We start from the raw sequence: 22,587 nt of genomic DNA on the forward strand, positions 1-22,587 counted from the left end.
AAACCAAAGACTCACCTGTGTTCAGACGATTCTTTCTTTTGATCTTTGTCTTCATCATCGTCGGTATAAATCAGCTGATGAAGGTTTATTTGGTCCGTTGGGTTCATGTTTTTATTTCGGTTGTTGAAACTGGAGAAATATCCCATCATGCCTTTCTGCTGCACCTTGCAGATGACATTGAGATCCGTTTCTATGAGGAGGACGATGAGGGAGGCTGGGAGGCGTTCGGCGACTTTTCACCCACCGACGTTCACAAACAGGTCTGTGTGTGTGTGTGTGTGTGTGTGTGTGTTTGTGTGTGTGTGTGTTTGTGTGTGTGTGTGTGTGTGTGTGTGTGTGTGTGTGTGTGTGTGTGTGTGTGTGTGTGTGTGTGTGTGTGTGAGTGTGTGTGTGTGTGTGTTTGTGTGTGTGTGTGTTTGTGTGTGTGTGTGTGTTTGTGTGTGTGTGTGTGTGTGTGTGTGTGTGTGTGTGTGTGTGTGTGTGTGTGTGTGTGTTTGTGTGTGTGTGTGTGTGTGTGTGTGTGTGTGTGTGTGTGTGTGTGTGTGTGTTTGTGTGTGTGTGTGTGTGTGTGTGTTTGTGTGTGTTAGTGTGTTTGTGTGTGTGTGTGTGTGTGTGTGTGTGTGTGAGTCGCACACTCTGTCTGTCAGTTACATCAATAAAACCACAACAGCAGCTCAGCTGAAAGGGGAATTCCTGCGATCTGTCTGCACAGTGTGTTTGTGCAGTAAATGTGTTTAATAGTGTTTCTATTCTGCGGCTTTATTGATTCTCCAGACCTCAGCTGATCAGAGAGAAGCCAGTTAGCTAGCTGGAGTTCCAACCACATAGAAAATACAAAATAATATTTACTTGGAGAAACAAACTCACACGTTTCTGCACAAACGTCCCGTTAATAAACAAAGTATAACAAATAAACAAAATAACAAGATAAAGCCTGCAGGCGTCATTAGGCACGAATAGCACAAAGACCATAATACAGGTAACTCGGTTGAAAGGTTTATTTTTCCAAAGTTACCTTCAATCAGAAATGCAAAAGACAGTAAAGAAGGCTGAGAGGTGTTTAACACATTCAGCTTTACAGATTCTTGAGTCCTGACTGAAAGTAGATCTGCTGTTTCTCCAAGAAAACTAAACGTTTTAAATCAAACCCTTCAGTTTGAAACTGTTGTGCAACATGAACCATGATGTCATCCAGGTTATAAACCCGATCATGGAGATATGAATGGTCTGTTATTATTTTATTTATAGATTGTTTCTCTCTATTAATTATTTGTTCTCTGCAATGCTGTTGTGTTTTTAGGATTAATATTCTTAACTTTTACTAATTTTCCCCTTGATCTTCATAACTGAGTTTTCATTTGATTGTCCAAGGAGGCTGAAACGATGGACTTGGTTGTAGATACCTGAAGATGTTTCTTTAGCTCTAATAAGCCCACAGTTAACCTCTGTGGAACCAGTATCAAGGTCAATGAGACCACATGGTTCATTAGTGCTGCTGGCTGTTGGTTGTTAAGTCTCCTGGGAAGCATTACCCCCCCAGCCAGAGGTGAAACACCTGGACTCCCCATCAGTCAGTTAGAACTGAAGCCTCTTGGATGAGAAACGAAACATGTTCAAGTATCTACAACCAGGTCCAGTAGCGGTCGCTTCAGTCCTCCTCGGACAGTCAAATGAAAACACAGATGTAGTGATGAAGATCAAGGGGAAAATTAATAAAAGTGTCTTTGTCTCTGTAAAGCTTTGTTGTTCTTAAATGTGCTCTATAAATAAATGGACTTGACTAAAGTTAAACCTGTTGAGTGACTCAGCGTTTGTTTTCATCTTCTCTATCCTCAGTACGCCATTGTGTTCAAAACGCCACCGTATCACAGCACGGAGATCGAGCGTCCCGTCACCGTCTTCCTGCAGCTGAAGAGGAAGAAGGCCGGCGACCGCAGCGACCCCAAACAGTTCACATACATCCCGCAGGTCCAAGGTCAGCCGCCGCTCTGCGTTCACACAGACTCACAGAGCTCCTGTGAAGCCCTGGGAACCGGGTTGTTTTTGGGCTTGAAGGTCACAGTTTTTGGGGTTTCCCTCAGTGGAAACGTTGGCATGCAGCAACTTTCAGTCCTCACCTACTCGCTCAGATGTTCATTAAGCAGCAGAACCATGAAAACCAGAAGAAAACATGTTTTCAGTCTTTCTTCCCACTTCTACTTTTATAAGCTTTAAATTTCCGATCTCAGTTTCTCCTCCTTTATCTCCGTCTGTCTTCGCTTTCAGACAAAGAGGAGGTGATGAGGAAGAAGCAGAAGCCGCTGCCTCACTATGAACCCTGGAGAGGAGGAGGAGGAGGTGGAGGAAGAGGCGGAGGAGCTGGGGGATTTGGAGGAGGAGGAGGAGGAGGTAAGGATCTCATAGATGAAGGAATTTTTAACAATAACCTTCCTGTTTTCTGCTCTTTGAAATCGTGCTTTGTGTGTTTGAAGCAGTTTGGTGTCATGCTTCAGTATGTTTTAGCTACTTGGGATGATGCTTTGGCTGCTCAGGAACATGTTTCAATGATTTATATCCTGCTTTAGCTGCTTGGAATCACAGCCTGCCTGTTTGGAGTCATGCTTTGCATGTCAATAATCATTCTTTAGTTGTTTGGAAGTTCATACTTTTGCTGTTCAGAGACATGCTTTATCTAAAATCAACCTTTGTCTGTTGGGAATCATATATTAGCCAACAATGCTACGTTACATGAAGCACATCACTGAAGGCAAACAATGACAGAAATGTATTTTGATAAATAAACGTTGAGTTTAGGTTCCTTCCACTCAGACTGCTCACTGAAGGTTTCCCGTGTTTCTCTGCAGGATTCCAGTTTAATCAGCAGATGAACGGAGCAGCAGGAGGAACAGGAGGAGGCTTCTTCACAGGAGGCTTCACCGGCTTCGGTGGAGGAGGAGGGGCCCAGATGTCAGGTACCACCCCTCAGACTCAGCAACAGACAGGACAGACGGAAGGACAGACAGAAGGACAGACGGGAGGACAGACGGGAGGACAGACGGGAGGACATAGTGGTTCACCACTACAACAGCAGCTGTTTCAGATAGGTAAGGTAAAGCATATGCTGATATATGCAGATGATGTGGTTCTGTTACTATATGCAGATGATGTGGTTCTGTTACTATGTGCTGATCATGTGGTTCTGTTACTATGTGCTGATCATGTGGTTCTGTTACTATGTGCTGATCATGTGGTTCTGTTACTATGTGCTGATCATGTGGTTCTGTTTCTGTATATGCTTGATAATATTTCATCTACTGTCTTTTACAAATCTGTCTTTGTGTTGTGTTTCCAGCTGCTGCCCTCCACAGCCGAGCCTCTCAGAGCGCCAGACAGACCGCCGCCGCCCTGCTGCAGTACTGCAGCACCGGTGATGCCCGGGTTCTTCTGGCAATCCAGAGACACCTCTGTGGCATCCAGGACGGCAACGGAGACACGTGAGTCTTTCAGCTAGATCTCACTGTTTTCCAGAGAAGCTGGCTGAGACGGCACCACAACCACAACCAGAGAGATCAGTTCATCAACAGATAAACCTGTTTGACTCTCTGTGTGGGCACTATGTTCATTCAAAGATTTTTTTGGTAGTTTGACGTTGTGGCTTTTGTTTTCCCACAGTCCTTTGCACCTGGCTGTCATCCATCAGCAGACAGGTGTGATCCAGCAACTGATCCACACTCTGCTCAGCAGCCAGCAGCAAGACATCCTCAACGCAACCAACCACCTCCGACAGGTAGCTAACTCTTATTTAACTACATGAGTCAGGTAGCTAACTCTTATTTAACTACATGAGTCAGGTAGCTAACTCTTATTTAACTACATGAGTCAGGTAGCTAACTCTTATTTAACTACATGAGTCGGGTAGCTAACTCTTATTTAACTACATGAGTCAGGTAGCTAACTCTTATTTAACTACATGAGTCAGGTAGCTAACTCTTCTTTAACTACATGAGTCAGGTAGCTAACTCTTATTTAACTACATGAGTCGGGTAGCTAACTCTTATTTAACTACATGAGTCGGGTAGCTAACTCTTATTTAACTACATGAGTCGGGTAGCTAACTCTTATTTAACTACATGAGTCAGGTAGCTAACTCTTATTTAACTACATGAGTCGGGTAGCTAACTCTTATTTAACTACATGAGTCAGGTAGCTAACTCTTATTTAACTACATGAGTCAGGTAGCTAACTCTTATTTAACTACCCAAGTCAGGTAGCTAACTCTTATTTAACTACATGAGTCAGGTAGCTAACTCTTCTTTAACTACATGAGTCAGGTAGCTAACTCTTATTTAACTACCCAAGTCAGGTAGCTAACTCTTATTTAACTACATGAGTCAGGTAGCTAACTCTTATTTAACTACCCAAGTCAGGTAGCTAACTCTTATTTAACTACATGAGTCAGGTAGCTAATTAACTACCTGAGTCAGGTAGCTAACTCTTATTTAACTACATGAGTCAGGTAGCTAACTCTTATTTAACTACCCGAGTCAGGTAGCTAACTCTTATTTAACTACATGAGTCAGCTAGCTAACTCTTATTTAACTACCTGAGTCAGGTAGCTAACTCTTATTTAACTACATGAGTCAGGTAGCTAACTCTTATTTAACTACATGAGTCAGCTAGCTAACTCTTATTTAACTACATGAGTCAGGTAGCTAACTCTTATTTAACTACCCGAGTCAGGTAGCTAACTCTTATTTAACTACCCGAGTCAGGTAGCTAACTCTTATTTAACTACATGAGTCAGGTAGCTAACTCTTATTTAACTACCCGAGTCAGGTAGCTAACTCTTATTTAACTACCCGAGTCAGGTAGCTAACTCTTATTTAACTACCCGAGTCAGGTAGCTAACTCTTATTTAACTACATGAGTCAGGTAGCTAACTCTTATTTAACTACATGAGTCAGGTAGCTAACTCTTATTTAACTACCCGCGTCAGGTAGCTAACTCTTATTTAACTACATGAGTCAGGTAGCTAACTCTTATTTAACTACATGAGTCAGGTAGCTAACTCTTATTTAACTACCGGAGTCAGGTAGCTAACTCTTATTTAACTACATGAGTCAGGTAGCTAACTCTTATTTAACTACATGAGTCAGGTAGCTAACTCCCTCCACACAGCTTATGACCTCTAACAGTTTTACTTACTCGTCTCTACTGTAATTAATCTAAGTAACTCACACCACAGTGAACCACCTGTGACAGGTAGATACCTCCACCTGCTGCAGTATCCTCACACAGCTAATAGTTTGACACAGATATATAAATCCCAGCAAACAACCTTTCAAGTTCCAGGTAACTTACCTGTACAGCATCACCTGTTAACTGTTTCATCTCCTGTCGTCGCTGCAGACTCCTCTCCACCTGGCGGTGATCACCCGGCAGGTAAAGGTGATGGAGGCGTTGCTGAGGGCGGGGGCTGATCCCAGCCTGCTGGACAAAGATGGCCGAAGCCCTCTCCACCTGGCGGCACTGGCCGGAGACAACGCTACCCTCCGCCCCCTACTGGCTCACCTGGGAGAACGCCACGCCCACCTGGTCAACAGCGCAGACTACCACGGTGAGAGGACAGACCTGTGACCTGTGAGCACCAACTGTCAGAAATATTTATGGCTAAAACATTACCTGTGGTTATACCTCAGGTCTCCACCCGCTCCACCTGGCGGTGAGGAGGGACGGCGAGCGCTGCCTCCGCCTGCTGGTGGAGGGCGGAGCCAAAATCAACGCACCTGAGCAGAAGAGTGGGAACACTGCCCTCCATCTGGCCGTCAGAGAGAACCTGTTCAAGGTGGCCTGTACTCTGATCACAGAGGTACGACACACACACACCTGTACACCTACACACCAGTGACATCACAGTGACATCACAGGCTCACTCTCTGCTTGTTTGTTCCCAGTTGAAGGCGGACGTTAACGCGTGTACGTTCGGAGGAAACACGGCGCTGCACCTGGCGGCCAGTCTGGGCTCGCCGACTCTCTGCTCCATGCTGATCGCTGCAGGTCAGACGCGATATAATATATATAAATACTTTAACGTTGGATTTAGTGAAACGTAAAGACAACATGAGTAAACAGCAGACTGACTGAATTTTCAGGTGCTGATAAGAACCTGGAGAACGACGAGCCGCTCTTCTTCAGCTCGTCTTCAGACGATGAACAGGATGAAGATGAACCAATCAGAGAGGCCGCCTCGCAGCCGATCAACCCTCGCAAGAGACCTGCTAGTGGACACACCCCCCTGGACCTCGCTAAATGCCAGAAGGTACAGAGAGATCACGCTGCAGACTCACTGACGTCACCGTTTAATGTTTTATAGACCGAACTGTAGCAGTGATGTCGTTTCCCTGCATGTTGAAATCCCTCTGGGTTGGTTGGAGGGTTGCAGATCACCTGTTGATCACCTGTCCCCTCTCGGCCAATCAGGGTGTGGCGACGCCTTTTTTCTGGGGTTTAAGAGAAGAGAGAGAAACTGCACATCCTGGTCTCTCTGACGTCTGCAGAGACTCAGACGGGAACTCTGGTCTGTTCAGACCCTTCTGAGTTCTGATTGATCCTTTCAACCAAGTTACCTGCTTTGGGTCGATCTCAGTGCTATTCAAGCCTCATGATAGCCGAACAGCTGCAGGCTTTATGTTGTTTATTATACATATTAAAGAGGAATTTGTTTAAGGGGACGTTTCCCCAACTGAATATCTGTTTTTCGTTATGTTTTATGTGTCTGAGCTGGTTCTCAGGCTACTCTCCGATCAGCTGTGGTCTGGAGGATCAATCATACGCAGCTGCTAACGATGACGTCTGCTCAGACTCCGAAGCTACGATTTGTTTTCAGAAAGACGTTTTAATCCGAGTCGCATCTTCATCAAATGAAGACAAAGACGATATTTAATTTAAAGAGCTTTAATTATGAAAACCTGAACAAAAAGCAGTGTGGTTGGTCAACAAGACACACATACAGACACATATATATATATATATATATATACACACACAGACAGTATGTTTATGTGTTAACACAATAATTATTATTTAAGGTCTTTTCTCACTTAAAACTAGTTTTGATATTTTGATAATATATATATATATATATATATATATATACATACATATTGTGTATATACACTCAGTGAGCACTTCATTAGGAACACCTGTGCAATCAATATAAATATATATAATACAGCAGCTCTGCCATCAATTCTGTTTTTATGAAGTTTATACATTTTCAGTCTTTGTTGTCAGAAAGGTGATGATTCTAGTGGAGTGTTGCTAATATTTAATCGGCTGGATAAATATCACTCCTGAAGAAGATCTGACCGGGATCGTCTGTTTGAATAAAACTGTGGCTAACGCTAACGCTAACGCTAACCCTGAGCAGCAGCGTGTAAAGATGAACCTGAAGCAGACGTGTTGTGGTCTCTCTGAGTGGACCTCAGATAGAAGACAGATCCTCCCTGAAGCTTCGGTAGTTTTGTTTTTTCTTCCTGATATCCTGAAGAAGCTGCTGATGTTGTGTGTTTGTCTCCTCAGGTGAAGAACCTGTTAAACTCCAGACAGAGTCCGAAGTCGAGTCGTCACGTCAGTAAGAAGATCAAACCCAGCAGCAGTGAAGGTTCGTCTGTTCATGACACACATTGACCCTCCGGACAGACTGAAGCTCGTTACACAAATAAACTTTAAACTCAAACTAACAGGAAATAAATCAAGACACTGAAAGTCAGTAGCTTCTGTTCGGATGTCAGGGATAAATAACCACACAGATATTTCCAGAACAGTTGTTTTCTTCTTCTCTGACCCGTAACTGAACGTGTGTGCAGAGGCCGAGGCTTCGGGGCTGGACGAGGACACTCTGTCCCGGCTGGTGGAGGTGCTGAGTGTCGGAGAAGTTCCCTGGAGGAAACTGGCAGAGAAGCTGGGCATGATGACGCTGACTCACCTGTACCAGGACAGTCCCACACCCTGCCACCACCTGCTGCAGCACTACAAGGTAACCAGTCAACCACAACATATATATATATATATGTATATATATCATCTACATGTCAGGAGGAAGTAAACAGAACAGCCGAGAGAAGCTGCAGTAGAGCTAGCTGGAGTTAGCGGTTAGCTCACCAACTATCACTGTTAGTGTCACTATGTCATCAAACCAAATGTTTATTTAATATCGTGAAGACATTTAGATTAATGTCACTGCGATCAGGCTTTAAAGGACCAGTTCACAGTTTATCAAGTGAGTCATTAAACCAACAGTCAGTGTGTTTCTGTCTGTAATCATTCCTCCTGTTCATACTGACCATTAGAAGATCCCTTCATAATGACCTTACAATGGAAGTGATGAAAGTTTATCTGAAGCTAATATGAAGCTTCAGCGTCCAAATGAGTCAAATCAAGTAGATATCTTTCAACGTTACAGTCTTTTTAGTGCCAAAGTTCCTCTTTTTGTTACTATACTTCCACTGCAGCTCAACAGGGAAACACTGTCCGAGGAAACACAAAGAGGGAATTTGATGCTAAAAAGACTGTAAATGTGTCAGATATCCACTTGATATGACTAACTCAGACTGATGAAGCTGAATAGAAGCTTCACACAGACTTTAAATATCCAGTATGAACAGGAGGAATGATTACAGACACCTGACTGCTGCTTTAACACACTGGGAACACTGGGAACACTGGGAACCTCCTTAAAGACTGATGTTGGCTGAAGTTTAGTCACAAACTGAGTTCACTGCAGCGTCACTGATCTGTTTGTGTGTCCAGCTGGGTGGAGGTCCGGTTGAAGGTCTGGTTGAAGCTCTTCAGTCTCTCGGTCTGAAAGAAGGAGTCCGACTGCTGAGAAACACGGAGCTACAAGACGACAAACACAACACAGGTACGTCTCACACACATATAGAGATACACACATATAGAGACACACACATACAGAGATACACACATATAGAGATACACACATATAGAGATACACACATATAGAGACACACACATATAGAGACACACACATATAGAGATACGCACATATAGAGACACACACATATAGAGACACACACATATAGAGATACACACATATAGAGATACACACATATAGAGACACACACATATAGAGACACACACATATAGAGACACACACATATAGAGATACACACATATAGAGATACACACATATAGAGACACACACATATAGAGACACACACATACAGAGATACACACATATAGAGACACACACATATAGAGACACACACATGTAGAGACACACACATATAGAGACACACACATATAGAGACACACACATATAGAGATACACACATATAGAGATACACACATATAGAGACACACACATATAGAGACACACACATACAGAGATACACACATATAGAGATACACACATATAGAGATACACACATATAGAGACACACACATATAGAGACACACACATATAGAGATACACACATATAGAGATACACACATATAGAGACACACACATATAGAGACACACACATACAGAGATACACACATATAGAGACACACACATATAGAGACACACACATGTAGAGACACACACATATAGAGACACACACATATAGAGACACACACATATAGAGATACACACATGTAGAGATACACACATATAGAGATACACACATATAGAGATACACACATATAGAGACACACACATATAGAGACACACACATATAGAGACACACACATATAGAGATACGCACATATAGAGACACGCACATATAGAGATACACACATATAGAGACACACACATATAGAGACACACACATATAGAGACACACACATATAGAGACACACACATATAGAGATACACACATATAGAGACACGCACATATAGAGACACGCACATATAGAGATACACACATATAGAGACACGCACATATAGAGATACACACATATAGAGACACGCACATATAGAGACACACACATATAGAGATACACACATATAGAGACACGCACATATAGAGACACGCACATATAGAGACACACACATATAGAGATACACACATATAGAGACACGCACATATAGAGATACACACATACAGAGACACACACATATAGAGATACACACATATAGAGATACGCACATATAGAGACACGCACATATAGAGATACACACATATAGAGATACACACATATAGAGATACACACATACAGAGATACACACATACAGAGACACACACATATAGAGATACGCACATATAGAGATACGCACATATAGAGACACGCACATATAGAGATACACACATATAGAGATACACACATATAGAGACACACACATATAGAGATACACACATATAGAGACACGCACATATAGAGATACACACATACAGAGATACACACATACAGAGACACACACATATAGAGATACACACATATAGAGATACGCACATATAGAGACACGCACATATAGAGATACGCACATATAGAGATACACACATATAGAGATACACACATACAGAGATACACACATACAGAGACACACACATATAGAGATACACACATATAGAGATACGCACATATAGAGACACGCACATATAGAGATACGCTCATATAGAGATACACACATATAGAGACACACACATATAGAGACACACACATATAGAGATACACACATATAGAGATACACACATATAGAGACACGCACATATAGAGATACACACATATAGAGACACGCACATATAGAGACACACACATATAGAGATACACACATATAGAGATACACACATATAGAGACACGCACATATAGAGATACACACATATAGAGATACACACATATAGAGATACACACATATAGAGATACACACATACAGAGATACACACATACAGAGACACACACATATAGAGATACACACATATAGAGACACGCACATATAGAGACACACACATATAGAGACACACACATATAGAGATACACACATATAGAGATACACACATATAGAGACACGCACATATAGAGATACACACATATAGAGATACACACATATAGAGATACACACATATAGAGACACACACATATAGAGATACACACATACAGAGATACACACATACAGAGACACACACATATAGAGATACACACATATAGAGATACGCACATATAGAGACACACACATATAGAGACACACACATATAGAGACACACACATATAGAGACACACACATATAGAGACACGCACAGTGTGTGTTTATAAATAAATCTATTTATATTGACTGGATGAAGGTTACTGGGGGGGGGGGGGGTTCTCTCTGCTGCCCTCCAGTGGTTTAACTGGTGATCTTAACTGCAGCCAGTCTCACATCACTGATGTTTCTTCTGTCCAATCAGACGCCACGGTCGACAGCGGCTTTGGCAGTCAGCCGATGGAAGAGGAGGAGCCGACAGCGGCCAATCAGTGACGAGCAGGAAATACATCAGATCAGCTGGAGGAGCGCCGTCACCTGATCCTGGAACCAGAACTGGACTTTAGTCTGCGGGACGTTTTATGAGCAGCAGAGTCGGACTCTGATGTTTTTTCACCTGCAGACGGACTCGCTGCGTTCCAGACGCACGCCGACGCCGTAAATCCCCGACAGGAAGTCGGCTCGTTTGGTTTTCATCTTCAGATTTTAAAATGAGACGAAACAAATAAATTTAAAGTTTAAAAAAATGAATAAAATGTTTTTAAGGAAATACAAACAGGTTTAAAATGAATTATTTCAGCTTGAGGTTGTATCATAGATATAAAAACAGTATTTAGTTTTTTTATTTTTATTCATTTTTATTCATTTTTAATTTCCAACTTTGTTTTCAGTTTAGTTAATTTATATTTTTCCTGTATGTTTGTTTCTCTATTAGAGTTTATTCGGGTTCTTTCTGTCGGTTTATGTGACGCCTTGCAGACGTTTTGGAGTCCTTGAATTTCACAAAATACCTTAAAAGTCCTGGAATCGTCCTTGAACTTTTCTTTTGACGTGAGCGCAGCTTTACAATCATCTGATGAAACATCAGCAGCGAGTCCTGTGTTTGTTTACGAAGCGGAAGTTTCAATTTTCTATCCGGTCTCGAACGCAGCACGACTCACCTGTCAGTCCGAACAGTGACATCATCAGCGCAGGTGTACAGACGCTCACATGTTACACACACGTTACACGCTACATGTTACATGTTACACGCGTGATCTGTCTGGTGTCTCTTTCAGTTTAAATCTTTGCCAATAAAATAAAATGAAGTGTTTTTAACAACCAGATAAAAAGAACTCGTTAAGTTATTCTGACAGTTTTACATCAAAATCACGACTTTGTCAAAACTTTTGATAAATTGAAACCAAACATGAGAAACTTTTTACTGAAGTTTGATGTTTTAAATCATAAAACCTTTGACATCAGTGACACTTAAAAAACATAAAACTATGAATCAAAGTTATGACTTAAAGTAAAAACTGACGTCAACATGATGAGATAATGTGTTTGATGTGTTTAATCAGGATTATTAAACATCGACACGTCACACATTTAAACTTGTAAAGTCAGAACGAATCTGAATGAACATTTTGACAAACGTTAAAATTATTATACGAGATGAACAACAAACAAATTTTACTTAAAAATATCAAACTATCAGAACTTTTATTGATCTTTAGTTCAAAGAAACACGAGAAACAAATTACTGCGTTTTTATGAAAAAGATAAAAAACTCATTTCGACATCAAACTTATGATCCGTCAGATGTTAAATGTTGTTAAATGTTGTTAAATGTCGACATTTTAAACTTAATAAGGTTAAATAAATGACAAGCTGTTTCATCTGTTAAATTAAAATCATTTTAACGAGTATTTTGTTTTTATTCTTCCAACTTTTCATGTTTTTTTTTTCTGGCGGAAACGAACTTCCATAATCTTTTATCTGTTTTCTCATAAAACAAGAAATTAAAGTTTTATTTAGTATTTTATTTAAATGTAGTTTTCGTCAGTAGGAAACGACATCGCTGTGGTGTTTACTGACGAGGATTAACGGTCCGTTATTGTCAGTAATTAATCGACTTTATGTCGTTAAAGTTTCTGTTTTCTCTCGTCGAGACGTCAGGACGGATCCGGTTTGTTTTTACTGATACTGTGTATTTGTGTCTTTACTCTGTAAAAAAACATTTAATCAGCATTTAACAGAAACAGAAATGCTCTACTGTCCAGGTTTCTGAATAAAAATGACTCTGAGACCTTCCAGATGTTTTCAAAATGTCTTTATTTTTGCTTCTAACTGCCTTCAAACTGTTTCACTACGACCAAAAACCTGACAGGAAGTCGACAGTATGTACAGCGACGGATCGGCCAGCTGGCGGCGGCGGCGAGCGCTCGCGCCGCAGCGAAGCCGAAAACAGCAAAACTTTCACAGAAACTAAATTCAGTCTTTTGTTGTTGTCAGAACAGAATAAATAAACTGGTTTAACATCTGCTTTCACCCTAAAACATGGAAACAAAGTGCCCTAAAAACACAGCGAGCGCTAGCTAGGCGTCCAGCCCAACTACAGTATGGCTTCTCAATAACGTACATTTATTTACATTTGGACACAGACACAGAGCTGAAAGCGGCAATGACGTGTAGACAAACTCATCCTATGCTGCTTTACATTGCACAGTGCAGGAAATACACCCGAAATACACGATAAGTGTTACTGGATATGTGAAGAGTAAATAGGACCCTGTCGGGGTCAAACCGCCGCCGAGCAGCAGGACGAACCTGAACGGCTTCGTCAGTCAGCTGACAGTCAGCTGTTCGTCCGCCGCTGGAGGAAGAAGAGGACGGACTGATTTCCTGTCAGAAAACCCGCAGAGCTGTTTGATGGAAGAAGGTACTGATGGAATCACACCGTTCATGCAACAGTGACTCCAAAACACACATATTCAACTGATCTTTGTCATTTTCAACCCGACAAACGTGTGACTTGAATCCCTGTAAACTCGGTGAGATCTGGAGTCAGTGAGCAGAATCTTCTCTGGTTTTAATCCCAGACGGGAGGAGTCAGAGCGCTCAGCTCACGATTCACCGTTCAGAGCAACAAAAGTGATCAAACTGCTGTTTTTCTGGCGCGTCGGGTCGACTGGATCACATGACGCACACGTTGGTCCCAAAAAACCTTCTAAACATATAATACTTGTCCCGTAAGCCCCGCCCCCTTAGTTACGGTTGCTAACCGGTCAATCTTCCCATACTCGCACCGCACATCATCAGGTTACTGATAACTTTCAAACAATTAAACGTAACAGAAGTAAACAAAAGCAACGTCTGATTTTTAGCCGTCTGAGTGTCGCAGCTAGCGGGCTACTTTAGCTAACGTTAGCGTCTGCAGTCTTAAATGTTTTCATTTGTTTAAAACAAGAATCTTGTAAAAGGGTCTTAAATATTCCCATAACAGCTGCATCAGCTGATAACAGACGTAGATACAGAAACAGTGTTGTTGTTGTTGTTGTTGTTGTTGTTGTTGTTGTTGTTGTGTTACAGACACATCATGTCCTCGCTGAGCTGTAAATGTGTCGACGCATCGTTTCAGCCTCCGTCCTGACTAAAGCGGGACTTTATGAGTCAAACTCGTGTTACAGCTCCGAACGTGAACTCTGTTCGTACCTCAGAGAAAAATTCAACGTACGAGAAAACTAACGAACGCAACAAATGTTCTTAAATCACTCGAACGTGCATCTGAAGGACGAAACTGTTCGTACGAGCTTCTTGCATGAAGCCTGATGTGTGCTGATGTTTTGACATAAATAATGTAAAACGTCTTGATTCTTGTCCTCTCTGGTCCTCCGTATGACGACGTATGACTCCATCAGTACCGCTGGCGTCAGCGTTCACATGTTTATAAAGTCCTCTGTGGTGTTTTAGTGTCTTTACTGGTCAGCAGAGTGGAGACGATCGCTCTGCTCGCTCAGAGTCCAACACGAACCTCAGCGTCTGCAATCGTTTCTTTACTAATCACACATTAATGTCTTTAAAGTCCGCTGAAGAACATCCCAGAGGAGAAACAGCGTCTCTGCTGCCACCTGGTGACCGTTTCATGTCTTTACATCTGTAAATGAATCAACACGCAGCTCCTTCTGTTCACATTGATGTTCATCATCAATAACTGGATTATGTGGGTCTGTGCTCGCTCGCTGTAGAGTTTTAAACATGAAACTGAGCCGACAGACACTGAGAGAAAGACGGACTGAACATTTGTTAACCAGGAAATAGACTGATCCTTTAAAGAGCAACTGGTGACTCCAAGTGGCAGCGAGAGGTTTAAACGCTGAAGACTTCATTACCCACAAATCCTCAAAAAAAAAGTCTGACAGTGAAGATGATCTGATCAGTCGTCTTCAAACAGCGAACGTTAGTTTCTTTGTGAGAAGCGTCGACCTGACGACTGTTTGGTCTCGTTAACGTCAGACTCGTCTCCGGCTGGACGAACTGATCCGTTCGAATCCTCCGACTCGCTTCGATCACGAGCTGAAGAGAAAGTGGACGGATTCAAACTTTCCTCTTCTCACCAGTTTCACCAGTTTCCAGCATAGTGTCCTCTCACCAGTTTCACCAGTTTCCAGCAAGGAGTAACTGTATGGAAGTTCATTAATGACAAAAGTACTGAGTGAGCAGAAAACTGATTGAAACTGTCACATGTCTGACATTATTTAATCATTAAACACCAGAATAAATATTTCCAGGTTTTGATATTTCGATAAATTCTAGAAACTTTTGTCCAGTTTGCTGCCGTTTCAGCACAAACGTTCAAATGAATTAACTCACGTAAACCTTTCATGTTTTTCCTCATTTGTCTTTTTTGTTCAGATTGATGTTTAATCTACAGATGTTTTAACGTTTATTTCTGCGTAACGTGTTCGAGGCTCATAACACGTTTAACACAGCGCGTATCTCACGCCTCTGACAGCAATGAGTCGTCTTGTTACTTCTGTTAAATTTGGTCTTTTTTGCACATTTTATCTTTGTTTTAATATTTTAGTTTTTAAAGTTGAGTGAGTAGAGCAGTCAGTGACGCAGCTCAGTCAGTAGTTCTTAGTCACCAACGAGCTTCCGTACAGCCGGCGTGTTTCCTCCATCCAGCATGTAGTTAGACTGCGGCGAGTACACACACCGAGTACTAATGCAGTATTACTGTGTAGTCTCACACACACACACACACACACACGCACACACACACACACACACACACACACACACACACACACACACGCAGTGAGGAGGAGGTATTCTGTTCTCGTTGCCCTCGGTGACGCATCACCAGCCTCCGTTTGTTTGTTTGTTAGCCGGGGGAGTCCTGACTCCAACCTGACACCCCCCCCTCCCCTCCCCTCCCCTTTGCACAGTCACCACGGCAACAGTCCCACGCGCTCTCTCCGTCATAGGTGGTCGGCATGGCAACCAGCTCCCCTGTCGGTTGCTAGGAGCAGCAGAGCGGTGGCGATGCAGGAGGTCAGTGTGAGGAAATAAAAGTACCTTCAAAGTGTTCAAAGAGGGATCAATCGCTGCTGCTGATCGATTACTGCTTATTGATCTGCATCATATTAACTTAACGTTGCTTTCAGAAAGTCCCTGAAATGAAAGATGAAACAGGAAGTGACAGCCGGCGGTTAGTGTTTCCTGAATATTTGTGCTCCGCTCGTCTGTTCGCTCGTCCTCCTTCGTTTCCTCGCCGTCGTCTCGGCTCGGCTCTCGGCCAATCAGAGCCTGACTGAGCTTTAACAGAAAAGGTTTAAAGGAGGATGTGGGGTCGCTACCCATGATGCTTCATGTCCGTCTCCGGCTACACGCTTTGTTTGTGTCCTTGCGGCGCCTCGTCCTGCCTGCTGCTCTGTTTCTGCGTCTCGGGCCGCTTGTTCCCGCCGCCGTTCTTCTTCTTGCTTCCGTCTCTGCCGCCGTCGCTCTTGGAGGTCGAGGAGGAGACCTTTAAGCTTTTCGACGTCTTGGTCCCGCGTGTCTTCTCCTTGTTGGCGGCGGCGTCCAGCGGCAGCGTGGGGCTGGAGTGCGCCCTCTGCAGGCCGCCGTCGTCAAACAGCCGCGACTCGAAGGCCGTCAGGTCCTCGTCGCCGCTCGACAGCTTGGCTCGCAGCAGCATGGCGTACGTACCGTAGCGGGTTTTCTGCACCAGAGGACAAAGACGAGGTTAGTGATGTCACAGCGAGGTTAGTGATGTCACAGCTGATAAAATATCGACCTGCTCACTGAACTAAACGTCAGTTTAATAAACGGCGTTCTGTTATTTTCATTGATTTTACCGTCAAAGACGAAGAAACCAGAAAATATTCACATTAAGAAGCTGAATCACAGAATTTGGACTCAAAATGATGAATTGTTTATCAAAATAGATTAATTTAATAGTTGGAAAGTGATCAATTAATTAAAGATGTGACATAGTTCATTGATCCTGTTATTATCTGATCTCGTTCCTGCTGGTTCTCGACGTGTTTTCATTCTTTAATCTTTGCTCATCGACCTGAAACGGCGTCTCAGATCTCACCATGTGACCGCTGCGACGACCACGACGACAAACCAACCAATCAGAATAAGACCTGACAGGAAGCAGAACACGCCGGTCGCAGAGACACACTTATTCTCTTTAATATGTCGACAAACACAAACCTAAACGACGGAGGTGAAACAGGAAGTTTGTGAGACGACGAGCTGATGACGCGTCTCCGCTACGATTCAACATTTATACTGGTGTCTGATCTTTGTCATTAGACTGGTTTCCATCTGAATGTCCAGGACTGTTTAGTGAATATTGGCAGGAAACAGCGTCGACTGCAGTAAAGCAGTGATGAGCAGAGCGACGCCATGGAAACGTGACATCACTTCCAGCTGCTGGAGGCGTTTTGAACGCAGCTCTGTGTCAGTTATTCAGACACGTACTGAACGCCGCCCAGAGAAACGTCTGCCGCCATGTTTGGTCTCCAGCAGGAAGCTTCACGGACGTTAAGTCATGTTTCCTGTATGACATCATCTGTTTGACAGCAGACGGACGGTGATGAAGACGAGGAGGAAGGAGACTTCTGGACGTTTTATTATTAATTATTAATTAACATTCATCCATTAGAGAGTTAATCATAATAACGATTACACAAGATAAAATATAAATAAAACTTTATTACCCTGTAAAAAACAACGACGTTATTTAATTAATAGCATTTTAATTAATTATTTTAAGTTGCTTCTACTTTCCACTGTCAAGGATTTTTCACAATAAAAGCCTGAAGAAAGGACCTGCTGGAAGACTTTTATTATGAAAAGCTGCACAAACAAACTTAATAAAAACATAAAATATTAAGTTTAAAATATAATCTCGTTTTGTTTTACTGACGGTAACAAACTGTTTTTATTCACCAATCACATGATGTGACCAGTGACTGGTAAACTGGTAAACTGGTAAACTGGTATTTACAATAATAAGCATCAGATGAGCACAGAGAGGGGAACATTAATGATCATATTAATATTAATGATCATATTAATATTAATGATGATATTAATATTAATGATCATATTAATATTAATGATAATAAAAAGCAGGAAACTGTAAATATTGTGTCAACATCAAATTCACGTTGATTTATCAGCTTCTGTCTTTAAATCACGTAAAACCAGGAATAATTAATATGAAACATCTGCAGGAAGTTCTGCGTTTCATTGATGGAAACTTAAAACCTGCAAAATAGAATCAAATTAACGAGAGAATAAAAACAGAGAAGTCAAAGATAAATACTAATAGAGCTGCAAATAATGATTAGTTCATTGATTAATATATTATTTTCTATCAATCGATTAGTTGTTTGGTCCATAAACTGTTTCTCAAGCTGACGTCTTCAGTTTTCTGTCACAGAAACCAAAAACCAGAAAATATTCACATTTAACGAGCTGCAATCAGAGAAAACGATTAATCGATCAGCAAAACAGTTGCTAATAACAACCAGCTGCAGCTCTAATGTGAACCTCCTCACCTCGAACTCCAGGTACTCCTGTCGGAGTTTCTGCTCCTCCAGCTCGCGACCTTTCACCTTTCGGTCCGGGGTCGAGGCCGTGAGGTCGGCCAGCTCGGAGGAAACGGCTCTGAAGCGGCTCTCGTGGGATTTGACCTGCTCGTCCTGCGGAGACAGACGACAACACTGAACCTGAGAGGAAACCGCCGCGGACACTAACCCTGATCAGACGACGAGATGGACGAGATGAACGGTACCTGGGACAGTTTGGTGTTGGATCCCGGCAGCAGAGGTCGACTGAATCTCTTCTGAGAGCCGATCGCCGCCGGGAAAGGTGGAGCGGAAAACATGGCCGCTACAACGTTGATGCGTGTGATCCACGACTGCATCTGCTCTGCGTTCCTGCAGCGAGACGAACGGACAGAAACTCTGTGAAACAGCAGGAGGACGAGTCCAAAACTAAACCTGGACTAAACCAGACTGATCCATACTGGAGTCAGCTGATACCCGGCACCCATGCTGACATTAATTATCTTTTACAGATCATTTAAAGCTGTTTCTGAAGAATAGTGACTCAGATTTGTAGAGTTCAGGACATTTTACAGTGTAAAAATAAACTTCAGTGCTGTCTGGTGGAGAAACAGCTGTGGCTTTAAAGGACGAGTTCACAGTTTTTCCAGTCTGTCCTAAACCAACAGTCATCAAATGAACATTAAAGCTGTTTATCTGTCTGTAATCATTCCTCCTGTTCATACTGACCATTAGAAGATCCCTTCATAATGACCTTACAATGGAAGTGATGGAGGACAAATTCCACAGTCTGAAGCTAATATGAAGCTTCAGCGTCCAAATGAGTCAAATCAAGTAGATATCTTTCAACGTTACAGTCTTTTTAGTGCCAAAGTTCCTCTTTTTGTTACTATACTTCCACCTGCAGCTCAACAGGGAAACACTGTCCGAGGAAACACAAAGAGGGAATTTGATGCTAAAAAGACTGTAAATGTGTCAGATATCCACTTGATATGACTAACTCAGACTGCTGAAGCTGAATAGAAGCTTCACACAGACTTTAAATGACTGTGTGGACACACTGTGGATTTTATCCTCCATCACTAACATTGAAAACACATTTGAAGGATCTTTAATATCCAGTATGAACAGGAGGAATGATTACAGACACCTGACTGCTGGTTATAGACACCTGTCCTTTAACTGATCTGTGAGAAGATGATATCAGATGATATAATGAAGCATCCACTGGCTCTGTTGGATGAAATGTAAAGATTTAAAATGTCCTCTAGATCAAAGAAATGTGCTAAAAAGAAAGAGAGAAGAAGAAGAAGGGGAGACAGAAATAAAGAGAGAGAGGAAGAAAACAAACAGATATCAGGTGTTTGTTCTTAAGTAGCCTGAAAGACCCTCCAGTCATCAATCAATCAGTCAAAACAGATAGATTGATAAACAGATATCAGGTTCTTACGGCGCCTGGAACAGGAACACCCTCCAGTCGGCGGTTCTCAGGTAGAACACATTGGGTCTCTTGCTGTAGTCGGCGGCTCTCATAGCGAGCGAGTGATGGATGGACACGGCGTTCTTCACGTCCTCCTCCGTCAGCTCGCGCTCCGCACGATACTCATCCTATCAGCCAATCACAATGCAGCATAACATCAGCATCCAATCGTGTTTAAAGCTGCTGTAAACATGCTCGGATATACACAACATTAACTACGACTCCCAGTGGACACTGCGGGAGGAAACATCCAATCAGAGAGCTGCGGGAGGAAACATCCAATCAGAGAGCTGCTGGAGGAAACATCCAATCAGAGAGCTGCTGGAGGAAACATCCAATCAGAGAGCTGCTGGAGGAAACATCCAATCAGAGAGCTGCTGGAGGAAACATCCAATCAGAGAGCTACGAGAGGAAACATCCAATCAGAGAGCTGTGGGAGGAAACATCCAATCAGAGAGCTGTGGGAGGAAACATCCAATCAGAGAGCTGTGGGAGGAAACATCCAATCAGAGAGCTGCGGGAGGAAACATCCAATCAGAGAGCTGTGGGAGGAAACATCCAATCAGAGAGCTGCTGGAGGAAACATCCAATCAGAGAGCTGCTGGAGGAAACATCCAATCAGAGAGCTGCTGGAGGAAACATCCAATCAGAGAGCTGCGGGAGGAAACATCCAATCAGAGAGCTATGAGAGGAAACATCCAATCAGAGAGCTGCTGGAGGAAACATCCAATCAGAGAGCTACGAGAGGAAACATCCAATCAGAGAGCTGTGGGAGGAAACATCCAATCAGAGAGCTGTGGGAGGAAACATCCAATCAGAGAGCTGCGGGAGGAAACATCCAATCAGAGAGCTGTGGGAGGAAACATCCAATCAGAGAGCTGCTGGAGGAAACATCCAATCAGAGAGCTATGAGAGGAAACATCCAATCAGAGAGCTGCAAACACAGACGGCAGCTGATCTTTAAAAGTTGTTGGAAGATATTTAAATAAAAACAAAGTGCAGCAGGTTTGTTCCATAAAGTGAAATGTTGTTTAAAGTTTACTTTTAAAAACAGAATAATTTAATATGTTGTCTTAATGAGGAAATATGTGATAAACATGAAAAATATCCTGTTATAATATGAAAAGAATCTTGTTAAAATGATTATTTGTCTTTATAACGATGTTGTTTGTAGACAGAAAGCTTCCTTGTTCTAAAGTTGACTTTATTCAAAAAGAAAGTTTCTTGATATAATAACAAGTTTCCTTCTAAATGTAAAAACTGAATAATAGAAATGAGAAAATGTCATTAAATCACATGAAAAACATCTTGTTTTAACATGAAAAAGGAACCATAAACATTAAAAACACTTGATTATAAAGAGAAACATGTTTGTTATGGGGGCAGAAACACACTGAATTCAATCAATCAATCAATAAAAACACTCATCACCACCACTGATGAGCTAAATGTGACAGGATACATACAGAGAGGAGAACGAGCTGCTGCTTCAAACAAACTGATCAATAACGTTTCTGTGTGTGTTTTCATATAAACCTGATCAGAGTTCAAATGAGATGATCAGCGAGGAGAAACTGGCAGCAGGGCTGATGGGAAATGTAATTCAGATGTTTACCTTCTGCAGGTAGAGCACCAGCCCCTTCAGCATGGCGTAGAAAGACTTCCATCCCCTCTTACCCCGTGGCGCTGCAAGGAACAAGGCATCATGGGAAATTATACATCACATCACAGACAAATAGAGAATTATTGATCTCTCCTATCATCAATTCACTTTACTTTGATAAAATGTATTGTTTTTGCACTTTAACTGCACATATTGTTAATATATCTGTGTATGGGTATAAACTGTATATAATTGTATGTAACCGTGTATATATACTGTATGTAACTGTATATATACTGAATGTAACTGTGTATAAACTGTATGTAACTGTATATAAACTATATGTAACTGTATAAATACTGAATGTAACTGTGTATAAACTGTATGTAACGGTATATAAACTATATGTAACTGTATATATACTGTATGTAACTGTATATAAACTGTATGTAACTGTATATAAACTATATGTAACTGTATATATACTGT

General features: G+C 42.0%; 2 protein-coding genes across 9 annotated transcripts in view; one reads left to right on the forward strand and one right to left on the reverse strand.

Annotated features, from left to right (window-relative positions):
- Positions 1 to 13,241, forward strand: part of nfkb2 (nuclear factor of kappa light polypeptide gene enhancer in B-cells 2 (p49/p100)) — a 31,989-nt gene extending 18,748 nt beyond the window's left edge. For all 3 annotated transcript variants that reach the window (XM_067611021.1, XM_067611022.1, XM_067611023.1), the window contains 14 exons: positions 172 to 260; positions 1,837 to 1,975; positions 2,266 to 2,388; positions 2,844 to 3,083; positions 3,332 to 3,473; positions 3,652 to 3,766; positions 5,389 to 5,596; positions 5,679 to 5,848; positions 5,934 to 6,036; positions 6,132 to 6,298; positions 7,561 to 7,642; positions 7,848 to 8,017; positions 8,791 to 8,902; positions 11,371 to 13,241. In XM_067611021.1, coding sequence (XP_067467122.1) covers positions 172 to 260; positions 1,837 to 1,975; positions 2,266 to 2,388; positions 2,844 to 3,083; positions 3,332 to 3,473; positions 3,652 to 3,766; positions 5,389 to 5,596; positions 5,679 to 5,848; positions 5,934 to 6,036; positions 6,132 to 6,298; positions 7,561 to 7,642; positions 7,848 to 8,017; positions 8,791 to 8,902; positions 11,371 to 11,441 — 1,931 coding nt within the window. In that variant the 3' untranslated portion in view covers positions 11,442 to 13,241. The remainder of the gene's footprint in view (positions 1 to 171; positions 261 to 1,836; positions 1,976 to 2,265; positions 2,389 to 2,843; positions 3,084 to 3,331; positions 3,474 to 3,651; positions 3,767 to 5,388; positions 5,597 to 5,678; positions 5,849 to 5,933; positions 6,037 to 6,131; positions 6,299 to 7,560; positions 7,643 to 7,847; positions 8,018 to 8,790; positions 8,903 to 11,370) is intronic.
- A 2,513-nt stretch (positions 13,242 to 15,754) lies between these two features.
- Positions 15,755 to 22,587, reverse strand: part of psda (pleckstrin and Sec7 domain containing a) — an 89,312-nt gene continuing 82,479 nt past the window's right edge. For 5 of the 6 annotated variants that reach the window (XM_067611017.1, XM_067611018.1, XM_067611015.1 and 2 more), the window contains 5 exons: positions 22,111 to 22,181; positions 20,466 to 20,623; positions 19,243 to 19,387; positions 19,007 to 19,150; positions 15,755 to 17,151 (listed from right to left, as the gene is read on the reverse strand). In XM_067611017.1, the coding sequence (XP_067467118.1) occupies positions 16,816 to 17,151; positions 19,007 to 19,150; positions 19,243 to 19,387; positions 20,466 to 20,623; positions 22,111 to 22,181 (854 nt within the window). In that variant the 3' untranslated portion in view covers positions 15,755 to 16,815. The other variant, XM_067611016.1, reaches the window with a different exon arrangement.

The sequence above is a fragment of the Thunnus thynnus genome, chromosome 14, assembly GCF_963924715.1.
Source record: "Thunnus thynnus chromosome 14, fThuThy2.1, whole genome shotgun sequence".
NCBI classification, from domain to species: Eukaryota; Metazoa; Chordata; class Actinopteri; order Scombriformes; family Scombridae; genus Thunnus; species Thunnus thynnus.